The following is a 12,728-nucleotide window of genomic DNA, read 5'->3' as shown; positions in this document are numbered from 1 at the left end:
TCTAAACTTAGTGAGAATTTCATTTAGGAATAGCTGAAAAATTTCCTCTCCCCTTTCTCCCAGCTTCTTTTTTGCATGTTATAGATCAAGGTTTGGCAAACTTATTTTTCTTATAGGGCCAGAGAGTAAATATTTTAGTTGTATGGGACATGAGATCCCAGTTGCAACTACTCAGCTCTGCCTTGTAGCTGAAAAGCAGCCACAGACAATATTTAAATTACAAAACCAGGTGGTGGGCTAGTGCACCATAGTTTGCAAATTTGTGTTACAGATGATATGTGGATTTTCTCCCTCTACTCACTCATATTGAGCCACTCCTGCGTTCTGGAATAATCCAACCTGACCGTGTCAGATTTCCTCCTGTAATTTATTTGTTAGTATTTTATATGGGATCTTTATGTCTCTATTCAGGTGTAGGATTAATCCTTGTGTGTATGTCTTTGTCAAACTTCACAAAATGAATGGGGAAATTTTGTCTTTTTTCTGTGCTGTGGAGCAAAGAATGATTTATTCTTTCAAAGACTGATAGAACTTTCTCCCCAAGAAACCACCTTGCCTGATGTCATTTTTGGAGGTAGTTCTTTAAGAGTTCTTCCTCTTTCAGGGTTATGGATCTCTCATGTTTTCTATTAATTTTGAATCAATTTTGGCAATTAATATTTTTCTAGAAAATTTTTGATCTCATCTAGATTTTCCAAGGTTTTGTCACTGATTTGGGTATAGCAAATCTTTTAATATTTTCGTTCTTCCAATAGTAACTTTTTATTCTTTTTCATTTCTAATTTAACATTAGATTTGATAAATGTTTGTTTTATTGGCCTTTTCAAAGTTTGCTCTGGGGTTTAATGATCAATTATAATATTCTGTTTTCTAATATATTAATAGCTACTTATCATTTTCAAATTTTGGTCTTCCTGCCTTTCTCTTTTTAATTTCTTGAGCTATCAGATTATTTTCACTCCTTTTGTATAAAAGCAATACCATTTAAGGCTGAATTTTGTGTATAGGCATAGCTATATAATCCACAAATTTTGGGGCATAGACCTCTTACTGTCAGTATTTTCTAACTATTTGTGATTTTACTTTGGTTTTCTCTTTTACCCAGGAAGGTTTTAAGAATGTGCATTTAAATTTCAAAAAATTAAATCTTAAATTTCTTATTAGTTTCTACTTTTATATTGCATTATGGCTAGAGAATATGACTGATATCAGTATATTTCTTGGATTTCATTGAGATTTGCTTTGTGGCTTTTAATTTTTTCTAAGTGCTTCAATGGTGCTGGAAAAGAAGGTATATTTTCTGTTTTCAGATTATATAAGGTTTGTCTATTTAATTGACACAATTAAATTGACACAGATTCTGTCTTCATATTCTTTTCTTTTTATTGGTTTTTCAAGACTGAGGGAAATGTAATAATTTTCCCACAACTGTTGTGTTCCTGTCATTTCTTTGTACAAAACACACTGGTCAGTTACCTGTTTGTGTCTGACTCCAAGCCTGCATCATAAACTCAAACCTTAAAGTCTCTGGTCTGGGGAAGGAAATAGAGACTTAGTAGGAATCAAACAGCTAAACTTATTCCATTCTAACAGTTTCCACCTATATGTACACAATTGCCTGTGTGTTAGTGTGTGTGTTTTTGTGGGGGGGGTATATGTGCCTATACTTCTCTCTTGGGCATGTCCATATATATATATATTCTTCTGTGTGTTGGTGAATGTAAGTTTGAGATATGTGTTTATGTCTGTTCTTTCACCCATGGCATCTTTTTCTTATACTGAACTTAAAGCATCAGGGCTAGGGTCTGCCCATGCTGGCTTTTTCTAGAGTGGTTATAAGTCAGAAAGCTCTGCTAACCTGCATCTAAACCCAACTCAACCTCTTTTGCTCTCTCCTGGCTGCAGAAGGCCCTCCTGGTAAGTTGGTCAGATAATGACTCTCTGTAGACTCAGCCTTCCTGTGGCATCTGCTCTCCATGCTGTGTGTCTGGGGACCACATTCTGGCCACACACAGGGTGTTAGGGCCAGACTTCCAGAATGGGTGGAGACTCTGAGAACCTTATCCTTACCCTCGCCCCATTGGGCTTGTTCAGGTACCCTTGCCATCATTCCAGCTTGTGCTACCCTTAATAAGCCAGAACTCAAAGGACTGGGCATTGATTTACAGAGAGCCACCAGCATTTCCAGAAACTTGATAATAGACTTCAGTTCCTTTGATAGGATCAGCGCAGGCTCCTGGCAGGTCTCCTAGCACACCCCCTCGTACAGTGGAGGGAAGCAAGTCCCAGATGGGCTCTCTTTTGCCTTGTCCTTGGCCCTTCCCACTGAATTGGGTGAGCTTTAATGGTACCAACAGGTACAGACTAAGTGCTCAGCCTGCGGCAGGGTTTGGGGAAGGCCTGGAGAAGAGTGACCATCCCATGTTTTGGGACCTTGCTGATTACCTGGGCAACAAGATACACACACACACACTTAGACAGGACATAGCTGCAGGAGCATTTTAGACACGATAACTATGAGGGCATGTGGACACACTATGCACAGAAGGAGCTAAAAGGTGGGGAGACCAGTGTGTGCCTCAACAGGCCTCTCTACAGTTTCTTACAAACATGAGTAAGTGGAGGAAGGACAGGGAAGAGAGCATGTTGCCGCAAACTTCCCTTCTCACCTAATTTCCCCTGTTTAGCATACTGTCTTTTGAATAATGGGTACTTGGTAAGTGTTTGTTGATTTTCGGGGAGTCTGCCTTCATTTGACCTTCAAGGAGGATGAGTTCTGATTTCTGATGCTTTCTTTTCTTTGCTGGGATCAGGGGGCAGGATAGCAATGTGGGGTCTGAGTTTTCCTGAGTCTGCTCCATTTTATTCATAAATATCACATTATTGACATTTTCATGCAAAGAGTTACCCTCAGCACCCTCTGATTTTAGCCTCAATATGTCCCTAGAATGTAGGAGCCCCACGATGATTGTGTCTACTTCACAGAAAGGAAAAGGGAGGCCCAGAGAGCGTAACAGAATCACACAGTGAATGGTGGGCAGAGCCAGGGCTAGAGCCTCAGCCTCTCAATGTCAAGCAGTTGTTAAAACCTTTCTTCCTGTCTGTGCCGTCTGCCTCTGGAGAGGCGGGGAGTTTCAGCTCTCTGCTTCTCTGAACTCACCCAACCTGAGAGCTCTGAAGTCCAGGCCAGCCCAACGGCCTTGCTAGGTGTCCAGCCCGGAAGGGCCTTGCTTGCCAAGTTCTGTTTCTGAAGTGGTCTCTTTCTTTCTACCTACTCAGGAGGAGGAGTTCATCGATTGGTGGAGCAAATTCTTTGCTTCTACAGGGGAAAGAGAAAAGTGTGGCTCGTACTTGGAGAAGGACTTTGACACTCTAAAGGTGAGGCCTCTGCAAAATGTGCTTTTTGTTCTAACAGTCCCTGGGCACATGTGATGGGCAGCAGGACATACAACAGAAAGAGAATCTATGTATTTGTCCTGTCATTTGGTTCCTGAGGGCTGGTGAATCCTGATGAACTAACTGAGGTGAAAGGTCATTCATCTATTTAGAGCAAGACGCCAGTTTGGGCTGACTTCTTTGGAAGAATGGAAAAATACGTTAGTATTTATGGGGAATGATGCCTGGGATTTGTTTAAAATGCTCAAAAAAAGTAAGAGGTGAGAGAGAATGTGTGGGTGGCCCTCAATAGATTTTTTTTAAATTATGGGAACTGCAAAACATTGGAAATTGTTAAAACTTGGAGATGGGTAAGGGATTTGTTATACTACTCTGTTTCTTGTTAAGTTATTTGAACTTCTCTATAATAAAAAATTTATATCAAAATACAAAGGAAATTCAGCTTGAGAATGTGGCTATGATTCCCCCACCTCTACACTTGGGAAAGAAATTACCTAGGAAGTATAAAAATATGGTGAGCTCTTTTTCTGTGAAAAAAAAAAGAAAGAAAAAAATAAAGAAAAACCCCCAAAACCAAACCAAGAATGACTCAGTCAAATTCTGGTATTTTGAGGAAATTCCACAAATACAATCTTATACTTTTTAGAAGTAAGCTGCTTAAAAAAAAAAAGACAACCAGAGGTGACTCAAAATTATTCCCCAAAAGAGTTGTGTAGTGCTGTGGAGCTAAAATTCAGGATGCTTAGTCACACTTGAACTTACACAGATAAACAAGCCATAATATTTTAGTATAAGGATGCTTCAATTATTTGCATGAGACATACTGATGTAGCAACTGCTTGTTTTTTATTTGAAATTCAGATTTAACTGGGTATCCTGTATTTTGACTTGCTATGTCTGGTGACCCTACTTAGAGGTAGGCAAAGGCTGTCAGACACAGGGGAGACCTAAGGGGGCCTTGAAGGTACTGGGTGAATGGGGTTTGAGGCTGGCTGGAGTGGTGGGTGGCCTGGGCTTTTAAGTAGGCCTTTGGGAGACACTACAAAGGGTAACTTCACAAGGTGACCTGAGTTGTCTCTGGTACACCGCAGGCTTCCAGTGAATAGTGTGTGCAGACCTGGACGTGCAGAGTGAGGTCTCGGGCAGCACGATGGCTCCAAAAGCATAGGCCTCCTCTGGCAGCAAGTTCTTCATTGACTTAAGGCAGGTGCATGAGGTGGGCAGAGACAGACCTCTTTGTGTATCAGGAGAAGGCCCGACACATTAGGTTTGGCATGTGGTGCCATGGTCTTACCAAAAAAATGAGAAAAACCAAGAATGAGGGTTCCCTCCCCGGTGGCCCATGGCTCTGGCCCCCTTTCTGCTCCCTCAGATGCCAGATACTGAATGGGCACCCAGCCTTCCAGCTTGACCTCTTTGAGGAGGTCTCTGACAGAATCCAAGTGAAAATGGGCTGTACGAAACAAAATGCATTCAACCTGTTTCTGGGGGGAGGTGGGGAACCAGTCCTGGAAGGAGCACTGTTCCTTTAAGGATAAGTAAATAGAAGAAAACTAGCACCAACAACATGAGTCTTTGAAAAATAGCCTGTAGCATTATGGAGAGACTGAAGTACACAATGGGTTGAGAAAAAACATTTTGGAAATCACCAACATAGGGGAAAAAAACAATTTGTAGTCTAAATGGCAAAAGATAGAAAAAAAGATAAAACAAGAAAACAAAAGCAAATAATAAAGCACAATAGAAAAAGAATAAATATAGTTTTCCTAATAAATAAAAATGGATTAAACTTCTGTATTAAGTGATAAGGACTCAGACAATATAAAAAGTCAAAATTCATTATTCTGTCTTTAAAAGACATGTCTAAAGCACTACAACTTAGAATGGCTAAAAAAATAAATAGTTTGGCAAAAAAAATAAAGTAAGTACAAATAAAAGAGAAAGAATTTAACATAAAAATGAAGGAAACCAAATGGAGTATATTATATAAATAAGATACACATTTGAGTGAAAAAACTCCTAAAAATTTATTCATAGAATAGTAAAATTTAAAAATAATTAAAACAAAAATAGAACTATATAAACTAATGCCTCACATGAATAAAAGCATAAAATCACAGAAATTAAAGTGGTGGGGATTTTAATGCACCTCCTGGACAGATGAATTAGGAAATTAAATAAACAAATAAATAAGGAAATAAAAGGTGAATAACAAGGTAAATATTTTTAATCTACATCAAAATAGCTTTAAAATGGAGAATAAACATAATAAAAAGTAGAGAATACATTTTTCCCTAATGCTTAGAGAATACTTATAAAATTTGATCACATATTAGTTTAGTAAGAATTTACCAAAAGTAGAAATTATTCAAGACAGATTAAAATTCAATACAATGAGAAATTAATAACAAAAGTTTAAACAAAAAGACCAACCACTTGGAAATTTCAGAAGTATTTTATTGGGACTTCCAGTATGAACATGGCTGTATAAGTCAGCAATTTTCCCCTCCTGGAAATCATTCAAACCCACAAACTCCATTTTCGGTAAAAGTTGAAAACAAAATCTGGAGACTCTAAAATACATATAAGAGATGTCCAAAGGCAACCAAAATTGAATAGAAGCCACTTGTCGGTAAGTGAAGAGAAGATGTATGAAAATGATGAAAGGTCATAGTGGCAGATTTCAGAAAACCCCAAACTTCCTAATAAAAGAATGTTGATCATTATTTAATACAGGCTATAGTACATAGGGGCTTATTATCTATTTTCTTTACATTTGTGTGTGCTTGAAAAGTTTCATAATAAATAGTTAAAAAATATAGTTCCTGAAATTGTGGTTTCACCATAGAATATTAAAGTTATTCCTTGTTTACAACAATGGATGTGGGAAATTTGCAGACAGGTTCAGGCTGGTGACAGAAGCCTTTAGACCTGGTTTGGTTCAGGGAAACAGAGAAGGTGGAGCTACATGAAGAATTACACAGATGAGCCATTTTGCAGGAAGCAGTCTGTCTCTGTGGTGGGAACAAAGGAAGTTATTAGTCTAGGAAAATTTAACACATTTAGTGATAAGTAGTAATAAAAGAACTATCATGGTATTAATTTAAAAATACTGTAAAAAAGAAGAGAAAATATAAATCAAAACTTAACCAAAAGGAAAGGATATATATCCACAAGAAAAAGGTTGCCAAGGAGCAGATGAAATATTTTGCTATGAACTTTTTAGGAATGGGGCAGACAGAATGCAAAGAAGAAATGAAATAACTCAAGAGATGAAGAGATGAAATATGAGCTGGTAGGATTTGGGAAAGAAAGACAAGAAAACATGAAATTGGAAGAAGTGCAGGGCAGAATGGCCACATTGGAAAACACAGTGAGGGCCGTAGAGGACAGAATGATGAAAGTAAGCAAAATGATATGGAAATAAAGAGCTATAAAAAAATAGAAAATGATAGATATATAAGTCAGAGAAAGGAAATCCAACATTTGCATAATTGGAGTCTTCGAGGAAGACAACCAAAACCATTAAATAAAACAAAAAAGCACTTAATCATTCAATAAAACCACTGAAATGAAAGAATAATTGAATATACATATTACAAGGTCCCCTGTGTGTCAGGAAAAGTTGACCCAGGTTGGCCAACCACAAGACATACTCTGGTGTATGTTATCGCAGTTCAGAGATAAAGAAAGAATTTTTAAGGCAGTCATAACCACTGCAAAAGAAGCACTAGGTCATTTAAAATAAGAAATAAATCAAGGTGGCTTCAATTCCTGCACAGCAAAATGTAATACGCAAAGACAGTGAAGCACCATGTGTAAGATCATCAAGGAAAGAGAGGATGACTCAAGGATTTATATTCAGTCAAGCTGCCCTTCAAGCACAAAGGCTACAGACACCCAAGCATGCATCATCTAGTCAGGAACTAGGAAATATGGTTCCTGTGAGCCTGTCTTCAAGAACTCCTAGGGAATGAACATTAGCCAGCTAGGTGATAACTGGGAAAACCACAATGAAAGGACTGGTTGTGGTTATAGTTTACCTTAGACTTAAGATGAAAATAAATGGAAGGGTTAGCGTAACAGATAGAAGGTAAATATATACACTAAAAATGCAGAAGTGATGAAATTGGCAAAAATTAGGTGGAGAAGGAGGCAAGAATGGGATGCAGAATAAGGACACTGGTTGCCTTATTATAGAATAAGGAGAGTAGATAGATATTATTTAAACTTGGCCAATTATAGAAGTATAAGCAAATCACAAACAGACAGTATAGAGGTGAATATTAAGGAAGGTAATATTGTCTAAAACTGGGTGAAGGAGAGGGAGGAAGATAAAATTTGATTATTTTAATCATTGCTCTAGTAGGGAATTCATAAATACTGTCCTTAAAGATACAGAGGACTGAGAGTATTATTAGTGTTTATAAATTTATAGTAATATTAGAACATAAACTCAAGTCATCCTGGATATCAGAAGAACCAAACACACACAGACACAGATCATGTAAGCAAAGATTAAAAAAAAAAAAATCCATGAAACTCAAAAATGTAATATAAATATGTTAGATTACTATATAAATGTAAAACCAGACCAAATATATCTGTCATATTAATCACTTCTTAATTACAAAATTTAAATCAGATCCCCAAGCAAAATCTAACTAAAATAAAGAGATTCATAAAGGTTGAAAATAAAAGATTGTGCAAATGTGTGCCTGGCAAATACAGATGAAAAGAAAACAGAAGTCATAATCTTAATATTAGATGAGTATATTCGGGCCCCCAAAATTAAATGAAACAAAGAATGGCACTTTATAACGCTAACTGATACAATTCCAAGGGATGACAGTTAAGAGAGTATCTGTGTGCTAAATAATACAGTGTCAATATTTGTAACACAGTAATTACAGGAGATATAAGAAGAGAGAGAAACACACTGGAGGTAGAGGGAGATTTTAACTCTTTTCTTTCAGTTCATGTCAGGTCATGGGGACAAAAATATGAGAGGATATAGAAAACTGATACAATTATTGAAGCTGATTGAACCCTGTAGCCTGAAAAGCAAGACTATACCTATTGGCACAGATATTGGCCACATATCAGGCCATGAAGAAAACCTTAATGAATTTCAAAAAAAGTGGCAATACTGCTGACAATGTTTCTTGATTATCAGGCCATAAAAGGAGAACTTGAAAACAAGATCAATAGCCCAGAAAAACTCTTCTATCTGGAAAGAAAACCCCTCTTTTTTAACAATTCTTGGTGAAAGAGAAAATACAAATCAAGATTGCAGAGTACCTGTGGTACAATGATAAAATGCTACATATTACAGTGTAATGGTTATAGCTAAAGCAGCATGCAGAGAGAGTTTATAGCCTTAAAAATTTATTTTAATTAAAAGAATGAAAGCTAACTAAGCATCTAGCTCTTGGATCAAATAATACAAATAAAATTGTAATTATGGAATGCCAAGAAAATGAAAATGAAAACATACATCAAAACAAATGGGGCAATGCCAAGGCAGTTGTAAGCAGAGGCAACTTCATAGTAATAAGTATTCCCCTTATATGACTAGAAAGAACAAAGTAGATAAAACTTCAGCTGAAGAAGTTAAAAAGAATCAGGAAAAAAACTTGAAAGCAGTAGGAAGAAGAAAATCAGAAAAAATAAAAGCAGAAATAAGGAACTAGACACAACCAAGAAAATGGTAGAATTGACAAAGAACTGGTCCTTTGATCGAAAGGATTCAACTATATAAATAGAGCAAGAAAACATGCAAACTGATGAATACCTAATATTAATGAAATAATTCACTGGTATTTTTTGGGAATCAGAATATAAGGCAATAATATTTTCTTGTATATGCTAATTTTTGATAATGAAACTATATCACTTGCCTAATTAATTATTCCTTAGAAGAGACAGAATTGAGCTAGTCCTTACATGAGAAATACTATTTAGCAATATGAGAGAGGAATTTACCTGCTATGTCTTGTCTGTCAGTTTCAGATATACTGGAATAAAATTAAGTTGTTTAATATCAGTATTTATTAGGTACATTTTATCATCTGTAATAGAAAACTACTGCTTCATTTTAACCTCAGCAGTTCCAAAGCACTGCTCTAACAAATAGAAGTGATTGGCTGTTTGAGAGGAGTGACATAAAAACAGAGTCCACAAATTTTAAGTGGTGCACAAAAGACACTCGGCTGGTGGTATTCGATACCACTGTTTGGACATTCTTGGCAGTGAGTATTTTTGCTTAAAATGCTTATGCCTACATTTTCCAGGGCTCTGTCTTGATCTCCATATAAAAAGCCAGTTAACTTATCATTTATTTGTTTAACTGTGATCTTATTCTTTTAAAAAATGCACCACCCATGTGTATGATGACTCAGATACCTGCACTGTTGGGTTAAACAGAAAACCCTATTCCCTAAGGGCACTGAACAAAGTCTTCCCCTCTCACTTTCTCCTCCTGTTTGTTTTTTTCCCTTTTCCTCTGACTTCAATCTCCACTCTTTGTATCCTTTCTATCTCTGCCTCTGTTCTTCTTTCCTTCTGCACTTCTTTTCCTCCTTGGCCCCCTTTCCTTCATCTCCCCCACCTGCCGTCCCGTTGTCCTCTCTTCCTCTGATTTGCTTATGGCCTTTGTTCCTCATTTTCTTCTCTCCCTTTCCTTACTCAAATACTCTTATTTTCCTCTTCCATCGCTTTCCCTTGTTCCCTTCTCTGTCCCCACATGTCACAGGTCTATGACACACAGCTGGAGAATGTGGCTGCCTTTGAGGGCCTGTCTGACTTTTGTAACACCTTCAAGCTCTACCGGGGCAAGACTCAGGAGGAGCCGGAGGACCCATCTGTCACTGGGGAATTTAAGGTACGTCCTTGAGGGCCTGGCCCTGAACCAGGGAAGCCTGAGACTGTGGAGCGGCCGCAATACACAAGGGGGGTGGGAGCAGAGGAACGGCAGCTGATGACCACAGTGTTGATGTTGGGGAACGTGGTGGCGATGGGATAGAGCTGAGGTCTCCGTTCTGATGGCTCTGGCAGAGACGAGAGGAGTGGTCAGAATGGTGATTGTGTTGGTGACAGTGATGATAAAAATGAATTTTGGCCCCTCATTCTCCTCAGGGCCTCTTCAAAATTTATCCCCTCCCAGAAGACCCAGCCATCCCCATGCCCCCAAGACAGTTCCACCAGCTGGCCGCCCAGGGGCCGCAGGAGTGCCTGGTCCGCATCTACATCATCCGGGCATTCGGCCTGCAGCCCAAGGACCCCAATGGGAAGGTAATTCCTGGAGTGCTCCCCTCCCCCAGAATAGCAGGCTGGGGTACAAATGGGCTGTGGGATCTGGACACAACTCTGCTCAGAGAGCCCACAGTAAGCCGGGGAAACCAGAAAAACACAAACAACACTGAGATGTGACTGGATGGAGCTCTACTGAGGGCCATTCTCTAGGTGGTCGCAAAAGGCCAAAGTCAGAACAAGACTTTCGAGTATTGAGGAAGGCTCCCTGGAAGGAACAGGATTCTTAAGGTTGGGCTAGGAGGGAGAAGAAAATAGTATTTTGGTGGCAGTCAGAAAACTCGGCAAAAGCTTGCAAGAAGACTGTTTAGTGTACGTTTAGCCCACTGATAAGGGCTGAGGAAAGCAACATTGCGGGTGTGGGCGGGAGCTCGGCGCTTAGGGCTTTCAGTGGTGGGGGAAGGGAGAAAGGGGGATGGGCAGGATCAGTAATCCTGCTGTGCCTGGCCACGGTGGAGCCTGGGGCAAAAAGAAAAACCAGTAATACTGATCCTGTCTTTATTAAGACTTTAGTATTTTGTTCATCATGGGCTATTGACATTGATTTTAATTTTTTAAATATATTGCATTAAAATTTTGTTTGAGTACTCATTTTTTGGGGGGGCATTGAGGCACCTTCCCTCTTAACTTTTGTGCCAGAGGCAGATACTTGTTCGCTTCATTCTGGTCATGGCCCTGAGTGAAGCCTGGAACTTGGAGGGGGCAGGGGTCTGGAGTTGGGGAAGGTGGGAAGGGAGGGCCAGAGGAAAGTTGGGAAGAGAGAGAGGAAAGAAGGGAGGCAGGGCTGGGGTGATTGGTGTTCAGAGATAGCAGGCTGGGGTCCTCTCTTGTCCCCTTAGATGGGTGCAGGCCTGGCATATGGCCTTGAGGCTATGGGTGGAGGCCTGGTGTCCTGCCCCAAGAACCCTGCTTTGCAAGGGAAGAAGTCAGAGCCCCCCTTCAAGGCAAGGTCACAGGACAGAAGGGAGCCACCCCAGCACAGGTACCCCTGACAGCCTCCACGATGTGGCCGATGGCCAGCTCATTTACTCCAAGACTTCTGGATGCCAAGGCTGACCCTGAGCCCTCCCCCCAGTCCAGCGGCTCTGGGAGGCTAGTTGAGGGGATGCTGTTGTTTGCAGGTGGCGCTGAGGGCTGGTCAGCCTGGGCTGGGCTGGGCTGACAAAAGTCTGGCTGTCTCCCTCCCTTTCCATCTGCTGAAGCGGGGGTCACAGAGAGGACCCCAGCCTGGCCCAGTCACATATTTAACACAAACCACTATGTTTCTGAGGATTTGGACCATGCTTCTACCCACCTTCTGCTACTGGGGCAGTGGATTAGGAGTGTGGAAGACTCAGGTACCCCATTTTCATTCCTGGACCATGGCTAGAAGTCCATGTTGGGGCCGGTTGGTACAGTGTGCTGTTCAGGACAGGGCCCTGGCCTGGCAGGGTGGCAGAATGGAAGTTTCTTTTTGCTAGTCACCTAGCCTTATCAGGAGGAAGAAGACTCCTGATGAAGCCTCAGAGGTATGTTGGGAAAGTGACTTCACTTAAGTCTTTCTGTCTTTCTTCCAGTGTGATCCTTACATCAAGGTCTCCATAGGGAAGAAATCAGTGAGTGACCAGGACAACTACATCCCCTGCACTCTGGAGCCTGTGTTTGGAAAGTAAGTTGGGGGCAACTTGGGTCTTGGGGTCGAGTTGCCAGTCTGGACCACCCAGCCCAGTGGGGAGATGTCCCCAGCTCCTAGAGCAAAGCTGTATTCCCTCAATCTTGCATGTCTGTGGGACTCTAACCTCAGCTGGTTTTTCATTATGTGCTAAAGGCCTGAGTCCTGGCAAGAGCTCCTAGTTAAACACAGAAACAATTCCCTCAAAAGATCAGAAATCTAAATGGAAACCCACAGCATGCAATTTACTAATTATTTTTTTAGATTAACTTTTACTTGGAATGATTTTAGATTTATAGAAAAGTTACAAAGATAGTTTCCATATACCCTTCACTCCATTTCCCCCACCATGAACATCTCACCTAACCAC

At 40.0% G+C, this 12,728-nt stretch overlaps 1 protein-coding gene across 22 annotated transcripts in view; it reads left to right on the top strand.

Moving 5' to 3' along the window:
- DYSF (dysferlin) overlaps positions 1–12,728 on the top strand; it is a 220,531-nt gene that overhangs the window by 175,618 nt on the left and 32,185 nt on the right. For all 22 annotated transcript variants that reach the window (XM_073211609.1, XM_073211629.1, XM_017668654.3 and 19 more), the window contains 4 exons: positions 3,280–3,378; positions 10,151–10,279; positions 10,534–10,689; positions 12,264–12,355. In XM_073211609.1, the coding sequence (XP_073067710.1) occupies positions 3,280–3,378; positions 10,151–10,279; positions 10,534–10,689; positions 12,264–12,355 (476 nt within the window). The remainder of the gene's footprint in view (positions 1–3,279; positions 3,379–10,150; positions 10,280–10,533; positions 10,690–12,263; positions 12,356–12,728) is intronic.

Source organism: Manis javanica, chromosome 1 (genome assembly GCF_040802235.1).
Source record: "Manis javanica isolate MJ-LG chromosome 1, MJ_LKY, whole genome shotgun sequence".
NCBI classification, from domain to species: Eukaryota; Metazoa; Chordata; class Mammalia; order Pholidota; family Manidae; genus Manis; species Manis javanica.
The sequence above is the reverse complement of the archived record's forward strand: the minus strand, read 5'-3'. Positions and strand labels throughout refer to the sequence as shown.